The following is a 22,542-nucleotide window of genomic DNA, read 5'->3' as shown; positions in this document are numbered from 1 at the left end:
TTTCCCTTATTCCATATTATATTTGAAAAGGGAAATCCTTTTCTAGACTGATATAAGTGAGTATTTCTGCCAAAGGAAGTCTTCTATAGTTCAGTATAACTTGGCCTTAAGAACTAAAAACCCCTTTGCTCAGCACATCAGTGCAGGGTATAAAAAGTACTTTGCTAAGCAAAACAAGTAAAGCGACATAGAGCCTGTTCCGTATTGAACTATTAGACGGAATCTATAAATTTCTATTATTCTCCATGAATCATATTAAAATATTTTTAAGTTTATTTACGTCTTTTTACGAATTCGGGTCATCTGAATATGAAACAATTTAGGATTAGTTTTATGGTCTATATGAGGTAAAGGGGAACAGAGCATCTGGGAACAAAAATTTCCCTACCTATTATCTGGGAAAACAATTATTTTTGGAAATTTTTGTATGGAAAGAGGAAATTTAAGAGCTTGGAATAAAAGTTTGCCTATTATTGAACTGTTATAATAATAAGTTACTAGCCTAATGTAAAATCCTAATGGACAATATTTAAGAGAAACTTATTTTATTTGATTTGAGTATATTGTTTTGGATACTTACGGATAAAAGAAGAAGAGAAATGTTGTAAGTAGCAGCACAATCCATGCGAAAGTCGCCGGAATGTAACGGGTTTTCACATCGCATTTGGGCATTGTGTAGCTGTTATTGTTTTTGGTGTTGTTATTGTTGTTTGTGTTGCTTCTGTTGCTTCTGTTGCTGGTGCAACGTCAGTGGATATGGCCGGTGTGGAACCTGTGCTGATTATGTGGATGATGGCCGATAACTTGATAGTTCGATGACGATGACGTAGCGATGCTGGATCGTATGGAACTGCAAGTGTGACAGACAGAAAACAACATAAGAGACGGCAAGGCGAGACGAGGTGAGGCGACGCGTGAAATGGGATCGAGCGAGCGAATGCTGGTCGTTGTTGTTGTTCTTGCCGCCGCTGCTGCTGCTACTGTTGTTGTTGTTGATTTTCCAGCTTCGGATTCTCACTGATATAATTTTGCTAGCGTTTGTTGTTGTTGCTTGCGAATTAGGCGCTGTTATAAAAACACATTGTCACAGCCACACACAGACACACAAGCACCTACACCCAAACGCACTCGCACACATGCATACACATTTACACAAGCGGCAAATGCGATTTTTTTTTGCTCTATCCAAATGAACACTATTTGAATTGTTTGTTCTTGGCGCTGGTTAACATTTTATCGCTGCTACTGTTGCTGTTGTTGTTGGTCTTGGTGCTGTTGTTGTTGCTTTGCTGCTGTCTTCGCCCTTTTAGTATATTTGTACTCCTGTTTTTCTTGTCTTTCTTGTCGCGCCTGTCACCCGTTTAGCTGTCGTTCGTTGTTCTTGGTTCCCACCTTGCGCTCTTTCGTTTCGTTTTTTCTCCTGCTGCCAATGTGGTTCCTCTTATTCTGGCTTTTTAATGCTTTTCTTTCTACACACACACACGCACGCACGTTGTTGCTTTTGCTGCAACTTTTTTTTGCGATATTCCTTGCCGTTTGTCCGCTTCTCTTCTCTCTCTCTCTCTCTCACGCTCCGTTCCTAAGCACAGCACACCGCTCCACACACAAACGACGACGACGACAACGACGACGATGATGGCGTTGCCTGCAATATCGTGCGCTCAACTTTCAGAGGAAAGTTAATGCCAAATGCACGTACACTTGTGAATGGAACACTTTATTTTTGCCTTTCATTCCAATTATGCACTTTTGGGTATATATATATTTACGAAAAAATAAATAAAAAAAATAACCACAACAACGCGCTGCGCATAATTTCCTCGCCCGTCGTCTGTCGAAAAAAATTGTATTCTGTTAAGGAAATGTTAGTGTCAGAACAAGCCCAAGCATGTTCGACTAATTTTGTTAGTCTGTTATTCTATCGATATATTATCATTTTATAGCACTGTTTACATAGTTGGCGATAGGTGATAACAGAAAACATCAACCAAATTACTGCGGATTAATATGAATTTTAAATCCGTACATTAACAGAAAATAAGATTAAGTTATTAGTTTAATTAACAAAACTTATCTACTGAACACATTGGCAATGATGCAATCAGATTAGATGGTGTGCTCGAAGGGAATATATCGATAGCTGTTTACAAAAAAAAAAAAAAAAAGCATATGAAAACTAACAAATAGTTTCAGTCTTACCTTTTATTAAAGAACATCCAAACCTGATGAAAAATTCACTTGGGTTTTGTAAAGTTATTAAAGTATCGCTTTATTCTTGTATATATCGTTAAATTTGATTTTGCACACGTGCAGAAGCTGAGTGCTCTGGTTAGTGGTGCTACTTTATTATTAGTATCGTTGTTTTGAAATATCGATATATAAATTAAGTAATAATGGAACATTTAAGCATCATTTTCTATATAGTTTGTATGAAGAAAATTAATATTGTGAGCTTACAAAGCCAAAAGTAAAAATATATAAACAAGTCAACTATCGTTCAAAATCAAGAGTGACCTTATATTTGCCTATCGGCATATAGGCATTTTTCAATATTTATCAACATACCAAATGAAACGCGAGCTTCTCAACACTAGTCGGTAAATGTATTTTCGCCCCTCGCTTTAATTCAGACCTAAAAAAAAACTTTTTTTTTTGCAAATATTGAGAACAGGAGCATATAATAACTACTCGATTCAACGGAATTGACACATTGAAGGAGATCAGTGGAGCGAAACGTTTCGCAAGTTAAGCCACAGCGCGCCTAAAGCTTCCTCGCATCGCAGACTGAATTGTATCGCCAGCAGCACCGCCGTCGCCTCTCAGACGCCATCTCCCTGCCCTGCTCCCAGATTCCAGACAACATGTCACGTAGTGTGCGCGCCGAGACACGCAGTCGGGCCAAGGATGACATCAAGCGCGTCATGCAGGCGGTCGACAAGGTGCGGCACTGGGAAAAGAAATGGGTGACCATCAGCGACACGACCATGAAGATCTACAAATGGGTGCCCATATCGTCCAACAGCGAGAAGAAGTCCAAGCTGCAGCTGAACAACAAACTCAGCGACAAGGAGAACTCGCAAAAGGGCACGCCCACCCCGCCTCAAATAACGCCCAGCTACGCAGGGCTCACGGCCGAGGACTCCAATACTTGTGAGTGTGTAGTGCAATGAGACAGGATTCGTGATTGGTTCGCACTCCCGTCGCAACATTACTAAATTTGTGTTTCTATTCGCGCAGGCTTCTCAGTGGTGAGCGACAGTCAGGGAGCTGACTTCGTGTCCAGCATGCCCTTCTCCGAGGACTCCAACTCACAGGGCAGCGATGGGCCGGTGAAGCGCCTCAAGACGAGTGATTAGCTAGCCGTCCACATTCACCACACATTTATCAGCTAAGCCAATCCCACACAGGCACACGCACACGAACACTAACTACGTATGTATGTAGCAGTGTATAGACGGTGTGTGCGTGGGCGTGTGCGTGTGAGTCGTTCGGAATTATTTAAACAATTTTTTTATATAGAGAACTAAACGTAAACGAGTTAAATTGTAAGTAAACTGATAATCATCTGCCTCACCAAGACTTAAGCAATTCTCCTAAAAAGTCTAACCATAAGTAAATGATACCTAAACACATTAACTTAACTATGCATATTGTACACATAGTAATTAATATACATACGCAGGCATATTGCTCTATGATCATAACGGTAGTTAGACCTAAGACAGTCACACTTTTATATGCTGTATGCTTTTATTGTACGTTGCGTCGCGATCGAGCGGATTGTCCCCTATGTTTAGGTCCTTAGCATTTAGCACTAATAACTATATCAATTTATTTATTTGCACAAACAATAAACAAACAACAAAATGAAACAAGTCGATTGTGTGTTTTTTTTTTTACATTTTTCTTTTATTGTTTTTTATTTTAGTTTTTTTCTTTAGTTTTTCTTTTTGTATAATAAAAAAAAAATTAATTTCTTTTAACAAATAGTTTTCTTTTTCACTTGACATTAAATATACATACATACTCTCTCTCTTTCTCTCTCTCTTCTTTATATATTTCACAATATCATCGTCATAGTATATAGATATGGGTATACAAATACATATACACATATACATACATATATATAAATACATATATACATACATATATGTATATGCAGATATTTATATAGATGTAAGGCCAGCCAGGTTGTTGCCCACTAGGCAAATGCCAGACGTCAACTTGGTTGGAAAAGCGTACATATAAATACATACATACATATTTAGTTTCATTCATCATCTTTCACTAAAAATTTATGCTATAAAACACGCTTAACTGAAGGGAAGCACAGATTTGCACGATTTACAAAACTTTCGATCGACCAAACAAATTGCAGACGAAAATTAAAAAAAAAAAAAAAAATCAATAATCATTTCGATTACATAGTTAAGATATTATTAAAATAAAAAGTGGAAAAATAAGAAATATAAAATAAAGTAATATATATATACATATACATATATATATATATATATAAACGATAAATGGGAATTACACACGCAAACAAAGCTTCGCTTTTTTTTCTACAAAACAAAATGAAATGAAACAGTAAAGTAAAATAAAATACAATAAGTAAATTTAAAGACCGAAATTTTAGAGAGGCTTGGATCATGGGAGTTACGATTGGAATGTCTTGGAAAGTTAATGCATAATAAAACTTAACCACAGAAAAGAAATGCAAATGTAGCACAGACAAAATACAGACATATACATACATATGTATATCAAATATGTATATAGTATATATTTTAAATTATAAGCATTGTTTAACTACGTACTTTTCGTTTCAAAACTTTGCTAGCACAATAATTGTTTTTATTTATTTTTTTTTTTCATTTCAATAATGTTTTTTTTTTCGATTTATAATTAAGCTGGACTTTTTTTTGCACTTTTATTTTTTTTTTTTAGAAAAATATAAATTTTTCACTTGAAGAATTTTAATATATTGTTTTTTTTTTTTTTTTTTTTTTTTTTTGTGGCTTAGTTTTTGTTTTGCTTATAATTGATGCTTTGCTTTTGTTTAAACAAATACACATTTCACATACATACATACATTTAAACATATCGTCGCGTTGGTTTTTGCTTTAGTTAATATTGTCATTTAGCGTTCAGAAAATATACTCTATGCCTTTTTACAAAATTCATTTAAAAATGTTTTATTCATATTTTTTTTTTGCAGCCTGGCGCAAAAAATGGCTTAAAAAAAGTTTAGTTTTATCATCAAGTTTTGTTTAATTGTGTGTGTGTGTGTGTGTGTGTGTGTGTGTGTGACACCAGTGCCTCAATATTGGACTCCTCTTAAAATTGGTTTTGTCCGGGCGCTTACAAATTTAGAGATTCGCTGGCTTTTCTTTCGGCCGGAATATGCCGGAGGCGCTTCAGCTTAGAACCGATCGGGCGCCGCCTTATCTTAGTGTACATAGTGTATACATATATATGCAGATATATATACATATATATATATATATATATATATGTTGTATATATATAGTGTATAAATTTATATAATAATAATTGCAACAGTTTTTGTTTAGTTTTTGTTTTTGTTTTTGTTTCTTGTTTCTCGTGTTGGCTGTTTGGATCTGTTGTCGCCCACGTTCGTCTCCAAGGATATGTGTTGTAGGTAATGTTTGCGTAGAGGACGTTTAAGCACGGGGCTGGGAGCTAGTGGAGAGGCAGCGAAGGTTGCAGCAGGTATACATACATATATGCATGTGTGTGTGTGTGTGTGTATCTTCTATACATCTATTTATATGGGATATGCATGCACTTGGCAACGGACTGTGCCCACTAAACGTGACTCAATTGGAACAGGTGATCCTTTGGCCATGTTGTAGTTGTTGTTGTTGTTGTTGTTGTCGATGTCCGTCAGATATATAGACATATATCAAATATAGATCTAGGTAGTTTTAAACTTTTGTGGTTAGTTTTGTGCTGCTCTCGCTGGAGGCGGCATGCCAAGATTTGTGATGTTTCCTCTGTTCCTGTTGTTGTTGTTGTTGTTGTTGTTGTTGCTGTTGTCGTGGCTTCAGTTGATCTGGTTGATGCTTTTGCTGGCGATGTTCGTGTTGCTGTTGTTGTTGTTGTTGTTGTTGCAGTTGCTTGTATTGGTATTGGTTGGGTCGGTGCTATGCGTGCAGCGGATAACTGTTGGGCCGCGGCTGCGTCCGCTGCTGACGCCGACAGCTGAGCGGCAGCGGCAGCGCAACCACGACCTGATTAGCTTTATATCAGCACTCTGACTTATCCTCCTCCACCAGATACTGGGTATCCTTGCCGGTGTCTGCCGATGGGTCCAGCTCGCGCGTGCGCAGCTGCAGCTGTGGCGATGACTTGTGCGTGATGCTGCTCGGCGCTATGATGGCCGAGGCGGGCTCCGTGAAGGAGCCGGAGTGGCCCATGGCCTTTGACTTGGACGGTTCCTGTGGCACATCGTAGATGCCTGTCGGAAAAGAGATTGCATTAGATCAATTGTTACACGGTGGAGGAGTCGCCTCTGTCGCCTCTGCATTACCTGAGCCATTGCTCATGCCCGGATCGGAGCTGGTGCCCAGCTGCACGGCATCGTACATGGGATTGGCAAAGTCGCGCGCCTTGTTGGCATTCACGGTCTGCAGGTTGTAGCCCTCAATGGGCGCCATGTCGTTGGCACCTGGCGCTGAGGCACCCGGGAAGCCGCTCTCGCTGAACTCCACGTTGGAGCCGTGCCGGAAGGTGACGCTCTGGGACGAGGTCATGGCGGGCATGCGCGCCAGCTTGCCGCTGTTCAAATAAAGAAGCAAAAGTTGTGAAAATGTCAAGTGCAAGAAAAGTGCCGACTAGGAAATACCCTGGACTATGAGCTCTTAGGGTTAAGCATGCAAATTGTCTATGCACAGTGGTCAGAGAGACAAAAATTTTAGCCGAAACTCAACTTAATTCTTTTGAATTCATTTCTTCCCAATTTGGGGTAGCCAAAAATAGCTACAGTACAGTTGAATTGGAAAGTCAACTGAATGCTCGACTTTCATTTAAGTATTTGTATGGCTGTCCACAGTCGACGGACCCATTTGGCAACCCTATATCTCTTGACAGAGACGGGAAGAATACGCCGTACAGGCTCAAGCCGGTCATTTGAGACATATCATAATCAAAAAAGTGAAGTCAACAAGTCTACTTGAACCAAATCAATTGATTATTATCATCGAAATCAAAATATTTGTTTTCCTTTCATTTGAAATACATAACATATGGTTCTGTCGAAAATGGGTAGCCATATAGGGTTGCCAGATGGGTCCATCGAATGTGGATATGTATATCCTGTATATCTTAATTACTTCAAATATTTTAGTAAATCACAAGCTTTACTCTATAATTTAGTATTCTTTTAATATTCCTCCTAACCTCAAAATAAATGAATTTAGGTAAATTAAAGTGGAAATATCCCAATATGTTTGGTATGCTATGGCTTCAGTAATTCATTCATTCGTTCTTTGTAAAACTTGTGTCTTCAGCAATTATAGCCTCAAAAATTTTCCATAGGATAAAAGTCTGTTGGACTAACGTGGATTTCTGCCAAGAGTTTCACTATTTGAACCACTGTGCAATGGGCTCGGTATGGAAATATTGTAAATCACAAGAGAAATGACATCATTTGGCTCTACTTACAATGGACGCTTGCGGATGACATACCAGGCGCCGACGGCGGCCATCATGACCAGGAGTATGACCATGATGGGCACCACGACGGCTGTGACGTTGGCACCGCCATGGCCGAAGGCGCCGGTGGTGCTGCGCTCGCAGTGGTCGCCCTTGAAGTCCGGCAGGCACTCGCAGTAGAGCTCGCCGCGGTCGTCCTCCTTGCAGAGGCCGCCGTTCTGGCAGGGGCAGATGCGGGGCGCGGGTCGTGGTCGCTCGGCGGCCGCATCGCAAATGACCTCGGCGGTGCTGCGGTGCGAGGGCAGCGCGCCAGAGGTGTCGGGGCAGGCGCACCGATGGCCGCCGGGCACCAGGAGGCAGAGATGCGAGCAGCTGGACTCGTAGCATGGATTCCGCAGCGAGGTGTTGTAGCGCTTCTCGTGGTAGACCTTCAGGCCGGACGGATTGACAAGGTTGCGGTGCACCACCACCTGCACGCCGCGACCGAACTTGTCCTGGCGCAGCAGCTCACCCGTGTCGCGCGTCACCCAGAACATGCTCGACTCGAACAGATCCAGGGCGACGGGATGACGCAACTGGTCGCCCTTGACAATGGACTTGCGGCGCGAGCCGTCGGCACGCATCGACTCGATCGTGTTGAGCTTGGTGTCCACCCAGTAGATGATGTGGTCCTGCGAGTAGTCAATGGTGAGGCCAGCGGGATGACGGATTTGCTCTGTGATTAGCGGCCGTCGCTTGGAGCCATCCATCCAGGAGACCTCGATCTTGGGCGCGGAGCCCGCATCGGCCCAGTAGATGCGTCCAAGCTGCGGATTCACTGCAATCGACGTGGGCACCTCCAAGCCGGCATTCACAATGGATCGGCGATAGCGGCCATCCGTTTTGGCCACCATGACGCGACCGCGCGGCTTCGATCCGGTGCGATCCACCTCGGCCCAGTAGAGATTTGAGGCCAGCCAGTCGACCGCCACGGCCGTGGGCTTGGAGCCGCCCTTCATGTTGAGATCCTGGGCAAAGCCGATCTTCGCCTGGCCGTCCAGCGCGTTCACCATGTAAGATCGCTTTATGGTCTTGTCGTAGCTATCCGCCCAGAACACAATCTGCTGCTGGGCATCGTAGTCCAGCGCCTCAATGCGCTTCTCCGACGCAATCACGTCGAACTCCTCCTTCTTCTGCAGGTCGAGGCCGCGTATCTCCGGCCCGTTGGCAAACACCAGCACTACGTCCTCCTTCTCCGCCTTGCAGACGCCGCTGGCGCCGTCCGACAGGTGGAAGCCCTCGCGGCAGCTGCAGGAGTAGGTGCCGTTCATGTTGTGACACTGATGCGAGCACGTGTGCTGGCGCGTCGCGCACTCGTCCACGTCGGCGCACTTCTTCTTGTTGTCCGGCGCAATGATGTAGCCCGGGTAGCAGGTGCAGATGTAGCCGTCGTCCGTGAGGTTGTGGCAGTGGTGCTGGCAGCCGCCGCGGTTCTGCTCGGAGCAGCTGCTCGTGTGGTGGCAGCCCAGCTCGTCGCTGGCGTCGCCGCAGTCGTCGGAGTAGTCGCAGACCTGGGCGCGCTCGATGCAGTGCTTGTTGGCGCACTGGTACTGGGTGTAGAGGTCGCAGGGCTTCTGCTTGCTGGCGCAGAGGGTCATGTTGTTCTCGTCGCTGCCGTCGCCGCAGTTGTCGATGCCGTCGCAGATCTGGTAGCGGGCGACGCAGCGATGGTTGGCGCACTGGAAGCGCCTCAGCGTGTCGCAGTTGAAGTCGCTGCAGACCTTGGGATCCTCGTCGCTGCCGTCGCCGCAGTCGTCGGTGCCGTCGCAGAGGTCGGTCAGCGAGACGCACAGGTTGTTGGTGCACTGGAAGCGGGACTCCGGGCAGAAGCGTCCGCCCGGGAATCGGGGCGGGCAGTCGATCTCGTCGGACATGTCCCGGCAATCGCGATCGCCGTCGCAGCGGAAGTAGCTGGCGATGCAGTGGCCGGAGGCGCACTGGAAGGTGCCGTTCTTGCACTGATAGCCCTCGCAGCTCATCTCGTCCGAGTTGTCGCCGCAGTCATCCTCGTGGTCGCACTGCCAGCGCGAGGAGATGCACTTGCCGTTGCCGCACCTGAACTCCGACTCGGAGCACTCGCGATAGCGGCCCTTGCAGATGGCGTCGTTCTCATCGCTCGCATCGCCGCAGTCGTCCGCGAAGTCGCACATCCACTGCCTGCGGGGAGAAAAGGTAAGGATTTTTGGGTTAGCTTAACTCGTTCATTCATCTTCATCTTCTTCTTGCCGTCGTCTTACTTGGGTATGCAGCGATTGTTGCCGCACTTGAAGTCCGTCTCCGAGGAGCACTTGGGACAGTTCTCTGGCAGCTCGTCACTGTTGTCGCGGCAATCGTCCTTGCCATCGCAGAACAACCACTTGGGTATGCAGCGGTAGTTCGACTGGCCGGGACAGCGCTGCCAGCCGGTAGTGCAGTTGCGCTGACGGCACATATAGGCCGGCTCATCGGAATCGTCGCCGCAATCATTGTCAAAGTCGCACATCCACAGTTGCGGAATGCAGCGTCCGTTCTTACAGGAGTACTCCGTTTCGGGATCGCACGTGCGCTTATCTGTATTCAGATTGAATTGATTATTGGATGTGAGCTCAACAGGTAATCTGCCTTAGGCCCAGGCCTACATTCCGTCCCAGTCTGACTCATTCAAGCCTAGGGCATTAGGAATACTTACGGCACACTAGAGGATCCTCGTCGCTACCGTCCTTGCAGTCAGCATCGCCGTCGCAGCGCCAGCTGTCCAGTATACACCGTCCACTGGTCTTGCACTTGAAGTCCGAGAGTGGGCAGGGCAGGTCGCAGTTTTGCTCGTCGCTGCCGTCGCCGCAGTCGTCGATGCCGTCGCATATGGTCGCCGAGGGAGTGCAGTTGGTATTCTTGCACTGGAAGGTGCCGGCTCGGCAGTGGCGCGGTCCGCAGGTCGACGGCTCGTCGGAGCCGTCCTTGCAGTCCTTCTCGCCGTCGCACTTCCAGAACCAGGGAATGCATTTCTCGTCACTGCCGCCGCACAAATGCTGACCCGACGTGCAGTTCGCAATGCAGGTCTTTGAGTCGCGCGCCAAGTAGAACTGATTGGGACAGGCGCACTTGTAGATGGGTGCGCCCTCCTCGATGTAGCCCTCGATGTTCAGGTAGGTGGACTCCGGCGGCGGGGCTATCAGGCAGAGGTGCGAGCAGCCGCCGTTGTTGGTGCCGCACGGATTGTGGTAGGGCAGCTGGCGCAGCGGATGATTGATGTGTAGGTCGTATGGACGATGGGTTGTATTGCGCAGCACCGTGTAGTTGGCGCCATGGAACTTATTGGCGCGCACGATCGCCTTGAGATTCCAATCGCTCCAGTAGATGTAGTCGTCGAACAGGCTGAGGGCAAACACATGGGGTACACTGCTGCCGGAGAGCACTATGTGACGGTGCCGGCCCTCCAGATCGGTGTACGCAATGTAGTCCAAGTGAGCGTCGGCCCAGTAGATGCGGTCCGTGAAGTAGTCGATGGATAGGGCGTTCGGCCAGGCGATGCCGTCATTCCAGTTCAGGATGCGCGTAAAGTTCGAGCCGTCCATGCCCATTTTGGCAATGTAGGCTTGCAGGTGCCAGGATGTGAAGTAAAGGTAGCCAGTGCCCGGATGCACGACAATGGCGCGGGGATCGACAACGCCGCTGCGCAACGTCTTACGCTTGGTGCCGTCCAGCTCGGAGACGTCCAGGTTCTTGGAGTGCCTGTCCAGCCAGTAGAGCTTGCGTCCCACCCAGTCAATGGCAATGCCCTCCAGACCGTGTGAGTCGTGTCTGATGACAGCTTCCCGTTCCGTCGGCTGCTCATCGCTGCGGCCCGAGTACTTGGCACGGAATATGGTCTTGGCCGTCACGTCGCAGAAGTACATATACTCATCCTTGATATCAAAGTCGAGGGCCACCACATTCATCAGATCCTGGTGCATGAGGTTGTATTGATGGCCGTCCACAGACATATTGCGCACGTAGTACTTGTTGGTGAAGATCAGCCAGGGCGGGATATTGTCCTTGCGCTTACACGTGTGCTCATCGTTCTGGCGCTCATAATAGTTCTCGTCGCACTTGCAGTAGAAGCTGCCCGGCGTGTTGGAGCAGTGCTGCGAGCAGGCACCCGGCAGTTCCAGGCACTCGTCCACGTCCGCACAAGCCTTGCCGTCGGCCAACAACCTGCGCGAGAGATAATAGGGCTTGGTTAGTTACGAATAAAATGGTTGGCGCTGGGAGGGATCTTACTTGTAGCCCTCGTTGCAGTCGCAATAGTAGCCGGTGAGTGTGTCGACGCACTTGTGGCCACACTGATTGATCTCCACCTTCGCACACTCATCCACATTGCAGTGGGCCGGCTCGTCGGACTCGTCTGTGCAGTCGGGCACCTTGTTGCACACCAGACTGTAGTCGATGCACTGTCCGTTGGTGCAGGCGAACTGCCCCTGGGCGCAGGTTACGTTCTCCTTCTTGCAGCCAACCTCATCCGAGTGATCGCCGCAGTCGTCTTCGCCGTCGCATCTGTACTGATTGCGTATGCACTTGAAGTTCTGGCACGTGAACTCCAGCGCGGAGCAGGACTTGTACTTGGAGTTGCAGAACTTGCCCTCGTCGGTGCCATCGCCGCAGTCGTTGTCATGGTCGCAGGTCCAGCCCTGAAAGTGAATTCAACTTCGATTAGAATCAGCTGTCGCTTGATTGCTGAATCAGCTATCACCTTATTGATGCAGCGTCCATTGCCGCATGTGAACATATCCTCTCCGCAGGGCTGTTGAGTGGCGCAATTGTGCAGCGTTGTGTTCTCGTCGGCTCCATCCACACAGTCGGGATCGCCGTCACAAATCCACTTCTTGGGTATGCATTGGGCGCGCTGCCACGACTTGTTCTCCACGCACGTGAACTCCGTCTCCTCGTCACACTTGCGATCGTCTTCAATGGAACAACAAAATGAATTACTGGCTTAGGATTGTACATTATAAGTAAGGTAAGGGTAAGGGTAAGCGCGGAAAGATAGGGCTAAATCGATACCCGTTACGAATATATAGACAGACAGAATGGTTAAATCCTTTCCTAAGTATGCCCGCTACGAATGGACGAACAACACACAGACAAACTGAAATAAATTGAGTTTGGATTGGACCAGTTAAGGAAAGTCGAGCAGACAAACCGAGTAATAGGGATAAACCGATTACTAATCATTCTTGTTACGGATAGACGAACTCATAGGTTCGATAAACATACAGATAATCAGGGATAAATACATTCCTGTGTCAATAAAGATATGGGGATAAATCAATGCATGATCATTCCTTATACGCACGGATAAGCAGACAGACCGAGTAATAGGGATAAACCGATTACTAATCATTCTTGTTACGGATAGACGAACTCATAGGTTTGATAAACATACAGATAATCAGGGATAAATACATTCCTGTGCCAATAAAGATATGGGGATAAATCAATGCATGATCATTCCTTATACGCACGGATAAGCAGACAGACCGAGTAATAGGGATAAACCTATTAGGATAGGTTCGATAAACATATAGATAATCAGGGATAACTACATTCCTGATAAACACAGATAATCAGGGATAACTATATTCCTGTATCAATAAAGATATGGGGATAAATCAATGCCTGATCATTCCTTATGCAGACCAAGGGATAGGGTTAACTCGATTCCTGGTCATTCCTGCTACGGATAGGCAAGCAGAGGAATCATGTTAATTCTATTCCTGATAATCATACATGTTGAGTCCACTGCACTTAAAAAAAAAGCACTTGGATGACTTACTGCACTGGTGCCTGTTGTCCTCGTCACTGTTGTCCAGGCAATCGTTGTCACCATCACAGATGTAGATGCGCGGTATGCAGTTGCCATTGTCGCAGGTGAAGAGATCGCCAAAGCAGGTGCGTCCCTCGGACTTGCAGTAGTCTGGGGGCTCGTCGGCGCCATCGCCGCAATCGTCGTCACCGTCGCAGTACCAAGTGGCTGGAATGCAGCGATGGTTGGGACAGCGGAAACTGTTCGACGGACATGTGCGCTGGCCGCAATGCAGCGGATCCTCGTCGGAGTTGTCGCCGCAGTCGTTGTCGCCGTCGCACAGCCAGTAGGGCTCCACGCAGATGTTCGTCTTCTCGCACTTGAGGTGGTTGTGCGGGCAGGTGGTGTTCATGGGGCAGCGCTCGTGCGTCTCATCGGAGGTGGCGTTGTCCTTGCAGTCGTTGACGCCATTGCAGACCTGCGCCTGCGGAATGCAGCGTCCGTTGGCACAGGTGAATTCGCCATCCACACAGGGTGGGTAGGTGCATCCAATCTCGTCAGAGCCGTCCTTGCAATCGTTCTCGTGATCACACTTCCAGGACTTGAAGATGCAGCGGCCGTTGTTGCACCGGAATTCGTTGGGCGAGCACGAGTGATACGCACAGTAGTTGGGATCCTCGTCGGAGCTATCGCCGCAGTCATCGTCCCCATCGCAGGACCACATGCGCGAAATGCACTTGCCGTTCTTGCAGTAGAACTTGCTGGCCTCGCACGTATTGTTCCTGGGTGCACACATGCGTCCCTCGTTGACCACCTTGGAGTTGTCATCGCATTTGCACTCGGCCTTGCCGTTCGGGGCCGGATGACAGCTTTGCGCACAGCCGCCGTTGTTGATATTGCACGGATTGACGTTGCACTTCTGCCGATCGGCACTGAATATGCGTATGTCACGGGGCGAATCCTCCAGCCGCTTGACCATCTCGACCATATTGGCACCTGTATGCTTCTCAGCACGATAGACGCCACGCAGCTGCAGATCCGTCCAGTAGATGTAGTCCCGGAAAACCGTGATGGCGAATGGATAAATTGTCGCGGCCACCAGCAACTCTCTGTTACGTCCGTCCAGATCAGCTCGCTCGATCTTCTCGCGCACCGCATCCGTCCAGTAGAGCTTGCGGTCGTCGTAGTCAATGGCCAGGCCACTCGGCTGCGACAGTTCCTTGTCCACAATGGCGCGCTTCAAGGAGCCCGCCATTGTCGTGCGGAAGATCTTGCCGGAGGTACTGAAGCGACCCCAGTCCGTAAAGAAGAGCGTTCCGTTGCAGGGATCCAAGACAATTGCACGCGGGCGCTCAACGCGCGCAATCATGACTGGCTCGGTACCAAGCAGATTCATGGCGTAGATGGAGTTGTTGGAGCTGTCAGTCCAGTAGATCTTGTTCTGGGTCCAGTCATAGGCAATGCCCTCCGGATTGATGCCCTTGCTGAGCACCACATTGATGTCGCTGTGGCTCGGCTTGTTCGCCGAGGTGTACGCGATCTTGGCCCAGGGTCGGATCTGGGTGAACAGCATGTGGTTGTCGGCGAAGTCAAAGTCCAGGCCCACCACATTGGTCAGATTGGTCAATGGAGTGAACGGCACCTCGGTCGAGTGCGGATCCAAGTTGACGGCGCGGATCTCGGTGCGCGTAGCGAACACCAAATACTCATTCACCGTCTCGCACTTGCGACCGTCAGCCGACAGTTTGCCTGTGGCGCAGTCGCAGCGATAGTTGCGGCTCGAGGGCTCCTGGGGGAAGCTGAAGCAGAGCTGGTGACAGCCGCCGTTGCCGAGCTTGGCGCACGGATTGTTGTCGTCGGTCGGCTGGTTGTTGATGTCGTAGATCGCAATGTCCGTTAGTTTCTCCAAGTTGGTGCGCACTGGGGTGACCTCGCTGTTGTTGCCGTATAGCTTGGAGGCCTTAAAGACCGAATTGAGATTGCCATCCACCCAGTACACATCGTTCAGATAAATGGCAATGCCCACCGGATTGGGTAGGTCTCGGCGTATCACCTTGGCATTGACGCCATTGTACGATATCTTCTGAATCGTATCCAGCTTGGAGTCCACCCAGTAGACATCGTGCGTTTGCATGTCGATGGTCAAGTCGCGTGGCTGCGAAATGCCCGAGGTGACCAGTGGGATCCAGTCACTGCCGTCCAGCAGAGCCTTGCCAATACGCGGATGCTGTCCGTGATCGATCCAGTACAGCAGGCGCTTGATGGGATTCACGGCCAGCTCGCGCGGTGCATCGTTAGTCTTTTTGACGAGCACCTTGCGATTGGTTCCGTCCAGCCAGCATACCTCCACGTAGTTCTCGTGCGGATACACGTTCGCGAAGTACATATTGCCAGCCACCCAGTCAATGGTTAGGCCGTGGATGCCGTTGCTGCCAATGCCATCCTTGATCACGTGCTGCAGGTCGGTGCCGTTGGGCCGCGAACGGAATATGCCATTCCAGTAGCCACGATGGAACTCGGCCCAGTAGATCCACTGATCACGGAACAGAATGTCCACGTGGCGGATGTAGTGGCCGGGTCCGCTGATTGGCACCATGGCCTCGGAGCTGCTTTCCAGGCTGTAGCCGCGTATCATGTCCACCTGCGAGACGACAGCAAATGTCTTGTAGGCCACACAGTTAATCTCGTTCTCCTTGCGATAGCCAATGCCACAGGCGCAGGTCCTCGTTGCGGATGGACCTGGTATGCAGAGCTGTTTGCAGCCGCCGTTCGCGGTTTGGCAGGGATGCTGCATGAATGAGCGCTTCTTGTAGATCATCATGCTGCGCAGCTCGGGCTCGTTGTCCACAATCGTCTTGGGATTGTTGCCGTTCGGCAGATCGACGCGCACAATCTTCTCGTAGGTTGGATCCAGGTAGTATAGACGGTGGTCCAGTACGCCCAGACTGCGTACGCGCGAAATGGCCTGCTTCTCGTCGAGTATGACTCGGTGATCATCGCCATTGTAGTCCATCGAGCAGATCGAGGCCGTCGAGCTGGTGCTGTAGTATATCATCTTCTTGTCGGTGTCCAGGGTTATGCTCTCCGGATGCTTGAGGTCCTTGCGCAGCACCCGTGCGTCCTGGCCGTTCATGTCGACGCGGGCAATTTTGATCTCGAGTACGCCCTCGTCTATCCAGAACAGCTTGCCCTCGCTTGGGTCCAGCACCAGTTGCTTTGGCTTCGACACGGAGTTCTCGCTGCCATTGTTGGCCAGAATCACGGTGCGGTATTTCTGCTTGCCGTCCACGCGAACTGCCTCAATATTGCTAGCCACGCGATTGCCAATGTAGAGGTTGCGGCCCAGCCAGTCGAAGGCGATGGTGTAGGGCGCGCCCACAATGCCATTTTCCACGCCCAGGAAGAGCGTCTTGTTGCCACCGCCGTACGGTGTCGTGTAAATGGTGCAGTTCTCGTCATCGTCCTCTCGGCCCTGCACCCAGTATAGGGTTTCGCCCTTGCGGTCAAAGTCCAGCCCGGTGCTGCTCTCGATGCCAATGACGGGTGCCAAGGCGCCGGCACGCGCATCTCCTCCATTCAGCGGCAGATCAACAATTTGAGTGCCCTTGACAACCATCAGGTAGGGATTCTCCTCCTCGATGCAGCGACCCTCACTGTGCAGCCTGAAGCCCGGCTTGCACTTGCAGGAGTAGCCCTCTTGCGTGCTCGGACTGAGCAGACACAGATGCTGGCATCGGGCTTGGGCACATGGATTCGGGAACATCGGCTGTAGAGAGGCGTGATGCACGTGTATGGAGAGCGGCTGGCTGATCAGGTGCGAGACGACAGTTTGGTTCTTGCCGCGGAATTTGTTGGCTGACAGCACACGGTTCAGCTGCCGGTCCGTCCAGTAGAGCGTGTCCTCGAACAAGGAGAGCGAGTGGGGATGTAGCAGGTAGTGGCTGCTGGCCAGCACCTGTTGCCGGCCCGTGCCATTGTAGTAGCAGAAGTCAATGAAGTCCAGCTTGGAGTCGGCAAAGTAGACGCGCTTCGTTGCAATGTCCAGGGTCAGGCCGTTGGGCCAGTAGATCTTCGTATTTATAATTGTCTTGCGCATTGTGCCGTCCATGCCGATGCGTTCGACACGCGGGTTCTCGCCCCAGTCGGTCCAGAATATGAAACGCGCATCGGGACTGGGGTCAATGCACATGCCACGTGGCTGGGTGATGCTCTCCCGGACGAGCACCAAGCGGTTGGAGCCATTCTCTGCGGAAACCTCGATGGTGTTCAGCTTGCTGTCCAGCCAGTAGAGATTCTGGGCAATCCAGTCGTAGGCCAAGCCCTCAACTAAGTCCAAGCCGGTGGTGATGATCTCCTGTGGCTCCATGCCGTGATCAAGTCGCGATATCTTCTTCAGCTTCATGTCGCTCCAGAAAATGGTGCCGGTGTGCATGTTCGAGGCGGTGGCCACTACATTCTCAACGATAATGGGCACGCGCTCCAAGCCCTGCTCCTTCAGGTCGGCAACCAATATGGAGTGGCGGTTGGAAATGATCAGGAAAGCAGCTGTGTGATTCACTGCCTTGCAAGTGTGCTTGTTGGGTCCTAGCACGTAGCCCTGGGTACAGGAGCAGAAGTACGAGCCCTTCGTATTCGTGCACTGCTGAGAGCAGAGTCCGGGTGGATCGCACTCGTTGGTGTCCACGCAGGTGAATCCGTCTGGGCCGATCTCTGAGCCGGGCGGGCACACGCAGAGCGCTCCGTTGGGCGTCTTCTGGCACAGTGTCGAGCACTGGCCCGACTGATGCTCGCATTCGGCCAGGTCACAGCCCTCGCCCTCATCGGCCCCGTTGGGACAGTCGGGCGTATCATCGCACACGGACGTGATGTTCACGCAGCGCTCCGTCACTCCCGGACACTGCCACTGGCCGTGGGGGCACTTGAAGGGCGGCGGCACGCAGGCGTGCTCTGTGCCCTCGTCCGAGTTGTCGCCGCAGTCGTCCTTGCCATCGCAGATATACGCCTTGAACACGCAGTTGGTGTTGTTGCACTTGAAGAAGTTCTGGGCGCACGTTATCTGCCCGCAGTCCTCCTCGTCCGAGTTGTCCGGGCAGTCGTAGGTGCCGTCGCAGTGCCACGCAATGGGTATGCAGGCGCCGCTCGACTTGCAGCGGAACTGCTTCTCCACGTTGCACTGGTTGGGCCCCATCGAGGGGCAGCCCAGCTCGTCGCTGCCATCGTTGCAGTCGGGTATGCCGTCGCACTTGTACGACTCCTCCACGCACTGGCGCAGGTCCGCGCACTTGAACTGGTTGGCCAGGCAGCTTATCGGCGGGCAGTCCTTTTCGTCCTGCTTGTCAAAGCAGTCGTCGTCGCCGTCACACACCCAGCTCTGCGGTATGCAGTGCCCCGTTCGCGGGCAGGTGAACTGGAAGTAGGCGCAGGTCTTCTCCGCACAAAAGTCGCCCTCGTCACTGCTGTCGCCGCAATCGTTCTCGCTGTCGCACTTCCACATGCTGGGTATGCAGCGTCCGTTCGCGCAGGCGAACTGCGATGTGGCGCAGGTCACGTTGCCGCAGTCCAGCTCATCCGAATTGTCGCCACAGTCGTTCTCCTGATCGCAGCGGAAGTTCAGCGGAATGCAGCGCCCTGACTTGCACTGGAACTCATTCGAGCCACAGGTGGGTTCTGTTCAAAAGTAGAAAGAATTCATTTAGTCCACTTTATTGAAGCACTGTGCCCTATCAGCCTAGCTGCTTGCACAAACCCAAAGCATTAACTATTGCTACCCCCGACTTGTGATACTAATAAAGAACTCTACACACACTTTTAATGCAAGAGACATTTCTAGTTAACTTAATTTGAAGCACGACATATGATACTAATCAACCACACTATAACAATTATAATGAGGAGAAAGTTGACCTTGTGCGCATATGTCGATCACATTTGAAATACGGTCGCTATCATGATGAGCAATTTCGTTATAATGATGCAGGAGCTCAGTTCTATTTTAATTTCAGAGGAATACACTAGTGTCTAAGACAAACCAAGTTGCAGAACTTTAGTTCGACTAATATAGTAATTATTATAGTATTATGAACTTAGAAGATGAGGACTGGCTATGCATTTGCTAACCAATTAGAATTAGTTCCCTTCTCACTTTTAATCAGAAATGTCCTCTTAGAGGAGGCATTACCCCAATAGCTACTTACTTGTGCAGTTTTGTTCCTCGTCGCTGTTATCCAAGCAGTCGTCGTCGCCATCGCAGAGCCAGGACTTGGGTATGCAGCGTTGATTGTTGCAGGTAAAGTCCCACAGATTGGGGCAGGGCTGGACCGGGGGCTCGGCGCTGGGATCGGGAATGCAGTTGACTTGATCCTCAGCCAGGCGCTCGCCGTATGGGCAGGAGCAGCGCGACTGCAGACGACCTGGCACGGCCGTAGAATCGTTCTGTGATATGGGAATGGCAAAGCATATCTTCTGGCAGCCGCCGTTGTTCAGATGACAGGGCTGGGTCTCGGAGATTTGCTGCACCTCGCGGCTGTAAACCTTGACGCCGTAGAGTCGGTTGGTTTGCGGCTCGCGCACCATCATCTCCTCCTGCTCGCCGGTGAGCTTGTGCAGTCGAATGATTGCGTCCAGGCGCCAGTCCGTGATGTACATCCAGTCGTTGTGAATCACAATGGAGAAGGGATGGCGCACCAGGCGTGAGTTGACGGTTTTGATGTCGGTGCCGTCCAGATTGGCGTGCTGCACATGGTCCAGCAGAGCGTCGCACCAATACACACGGTCCTCCTTGAAGTCAATGGACAGACCGTTGGGCCAGCCCAGGGTCACGTTGCGGAACACCAATAGACCGCTGCCGTCAGTATTCGCGCGCGTGATGTTGGCGGGCCGATCCCACTCCGAGAAGAATATGTAGCCGCGATTCGGGTGGACGACAATGGCGCGAGGGCGCTTCAGGTTCTTCAGCAGCGTGCGTCGGTGGGTAACGTTTCGCGTGGAGAGCACATTGAGGGTGCCCTTGCGCGAGTCGATGTAGTAGAGGTTCTTGGACGCCCAGTCCACTGCCAGGCCCTCGACGCCTTCATTCTGCGAGGCCAGCACGATCTCTCGACCCGTGCCATTGCGGTGCACGCGATAGATGACGTCCTGCAGCACGTCCGAGTAGTAAATGAACTCGTCGCGCGCATCAAAGTCGAGCCCAACGAAGCGGGCGCGGCGGGAGACCACCGGCAGGATGGCATCGCTGAAGCCCTCGATGACGGGCTCCAGGACCTTGCCCTTGATGAAGCGCTGCTGCGAGTACATGAGGAACTCGCGGACGAGCTTGCAGTTCTTCAGATCCGTCTGCAGCTGATAGCCCGTGTGGCAGGCGCAGCGGAAGCCCAGGCCCGTCGGAGCGCCCTTCACGGCCGTGACGATGCACATGTGGTTGCAGCCGCCGTTGTTGTTGCCGCAGGGATTCGAGACGTGCGGCTGGCTGAGCGCGTGCACGGCAATAATGCCCTTCGGCTCGTGTATGTCCTTGGCCTTGTAGGTCACCTGGATGGAGCTGGGCCCCTCGAACTTGTCGACGGACATGATGCCCTTCTTGGTGGCGTCCGTCCAGTAGATGCGGTTCTCGAACAGCGCCAGCCGCGAGGGGCTGGGCACGTTCTGGCCGCGCAGCACCATGACGCGCTGGGCGCCCTCGTAGTCGACCGACTCGATGTAGTCCAGCAGGGAGTCGCACCAGAAGACGCGCTTGCCAATGATGTCGACGGTGACGCCGCTCGCCTTGTAGGCCGCCTCCGAGACGATGGAGCGGGCGTGCGTGCCGTCCATATGGGCGCGCAGCACCTGGCCGCCGTCGGCGACAAACATGAGGCCAGCGGTGGGGTCCAGCGCCAGGTCGGCGGGGCTGGTGAGGTTGGAGCCGAGCACCACGGCATGCCAGTGGCCGCTCAGCTCAAAGACGTCGATCTTCTGGCCCACCAGGTCGGCCACGTAAATCTTGTCGCCCACCCAGTCCACGGCCAGGGCCACGGGCGCCCAGGTGCCGGGCAGCGTTTGGTCCAGAGGCGCCACTGCGCTGTTCAGCGCATCCAGTGGCAGCGACTGCACTTTGCGCGTCTTGATGTCCGACCAGTAGAGTGTGTTGCGGGCATAGTGGAAGGCGACGCCCGCGGCGGCGGTGGCATTGGCCACCACCTTGGGCTCGCTGTCGTGCGCGTTCATGCGCATGATGGCGCGATCGTGGGCGAAGATCAGTTGCAGGTTGTTCGCATCCGGGGCAATGCACTTGGACGAATTGATGAGCATGTAGCCCTGGGCGCACTGGCAGGTGTAGCTGCCGGGCGTGTTCGTGCACAGCTGGTCGCAGTGGCCCCACTCGGCGCACTCGTCCAAGTCGATGCAGGTGCGGTTGTCAGGCGCCAGGCTCTGGCCCTGTCGGCAGTAGCAGACGCCGCCGGTCAGCGAGGGGCCGCACTTGAACTCGCAGCTGAGCGCTGGGCAGGAGTCGATGGCTGCAAGGATATTATTTTTGTCAATAACGGGATAAGTGGATGTGGGGTAAGTCGGTGTGGGTTTAAGGATGTGGGGTAAGTGGGTGTAGGGTAAGTGGGTGTGGGGTAAGTCGGTTTTGGGTAAAAAGGTGGGTAAACAGATGTGGGGTAAGTGGGCATGGGGTTACAAAACGTAGGGTTTGTGAGTGTGGCTTTAAAGGGTGTGGGTTAAAGGGCGTGGGGTAAGTGGGTGTGGGGTAAATGGGTGTAGGGTAAGTCCATGTGGGGTTAGTGGGTATGGGGTCAATGGGAATACTTACAGCATGCCGTTTCCTCATCGCTGCCATCCTCGCAGTCGCGCTTGCCGTCGCACAGCTGCGATTTGAGTATACACTTGGGTGCACCATTGAGGCCGCCGCGTGGGCACAGGAACTTGTTGTCGGGACAGGCGATGGCCGTGCAGTTCGCCTCGTCGCTTTCGTCGGCGCAGTCGTTGTAGCCGTCGCAGTGGAAGTTGTACGGGATGCACAGCGCGTTCGTGCAGCGGAATTGCGCATGGTGGCAAGGGGGGAAGTCTGCAAAGGAGGC

General features: G+C 51.0%; 3 protein-coding genes across 21 annotated transcripts in view; 1 reads left to right on the top strand and 2 right to left on the bottom strand.

Annotated features, from left to right (window-relative positions):
• Zdhhc8 (zinc finger DHHC-type containing 8) overlaps positions 1-1,914 on the bottom strand; it is a 32,974-nt gene extending 31,060 nt beyond the window's left edge. For 3 of the 10 annotated variants that reach the window (XM_089474033.1, XM_089474038.1, XM_089474039.1), the window contains exon 1: positions 581-1,902. In XM_089474033.1, coding sequence (XP_089330159.1) covers positions 581-672 — 92 coding nt within the window. In that variant the 5' untranslated portion in view covers positions 673-1,902. Of the gene's footprint in view, positions 1-580 lie in introns of all 10 variants that reach the window. The other 7 variants (XR_016271016.1, XR_016271017.1, XM_089474037.1 and 4 more) reach the window with 5 other exon arrangements.
• Positions 1,915-2,420: 506 nt separating this feature from the next.
• Positions 2,421-3,875, top strand: BCL7-like (chromatin remodeling complex subunit BCL7B-like protein). 2 transcript variants are annotated; one of them, XM_089474042.1, is made up of 3 exons: positions 2,421-2,597; positions 2,672-3,150; positions 3,238-3,875. In XM_089474042.1, the coding sequence occupies exons 2-3, from the start codon at positions 2,862-2,864 to the stop codon at positions 3,354-3,356; spliced, it is 408 nt and encodes a 135-aa protein (XP_089330168.1). In that variant the 5' UTR covers positions 2,421-2,597; positions 2,672-2,861; the 3' UTR covers positions 3,357-3,875. The 2 variants fall into 2 exon arrangements, with proteins under 2 accessions (XP_089330168.1, XP_017870906.1); XM_018015417.2 differs by having other exon boundaries at positions 2,421-3,150.
• A 1,115-nt stretch (positions 3,876-4,990) lies between these two features.
• Positions 4,991-22,542, bottom strand: part of mgl (low-density lipoprotein receptor-related protein megalin) — a 169,120-nt gene continuing 151,568 nt past the window's right edge. For all 9 annotated transcript variants that reach the window (XM_089474027.1, XM_089474029.1, XM_018015402.2 and 6 more), the window contains 10 exons: positions 22,275-22,529; positions 19,678-21,975; positions 13,514-19,150; positions 12,431-12,642; positions 11,962-12,368; positions 10,391-11,895; positions 9,960-10,272; positions 7,693-9,879; positions 6,560-6,807; positions 4,991-6,487 (listed from right to left, as the gene is read on the bottom strand). In XM_089474027.1, the coding sequence (XP_089330153.1) occupies positions 6,276-6,487; positions 6,560-6,807; positions 7,693-9,879; positions 9,960-10,272; positions 10,391-11,895; positions 11,962-12,368; positions 12,431-12,642; positions 13,514-19,150; positions 19,678-21,975; positions 22,275-22,529 (13,274 nt within the window). In that variant the 3' untranslated portion in view covers positions 4,991-6,275. The remainder of the gene's footprint in view (positions 6,488-6,559; positions 6,808-7,692; positions 9,880-9,959; positions 10,273-10,390; positions 11,896-11,961; positions 12,369-12,430; positions 12,643-13,513; positions 19,151-19,677; positions 21,976-22,274; positions 22,530-22,542) is intronic.

The sequence above is a fragment of the Drosophila arizonae genome, chromosome X (genome assembly GCF_054131065.1).
Source record: "Drosophila arizonae isolate 15081-1271.41 chromosome X, UAZ_ARI_1.0, whole genome shotgun sequence".
Classification (NCBI taxonomy): Eukaryota; Metazoa; Arthropoda; class Insecta; order Diptera; family Drosophilidae; genus Drosophila; species Drosophila arizonae.
Note: the sequence above shows the minus strand (reverse complement) of the source record. Positions and strands in the feature narration are given on the sequence as shown.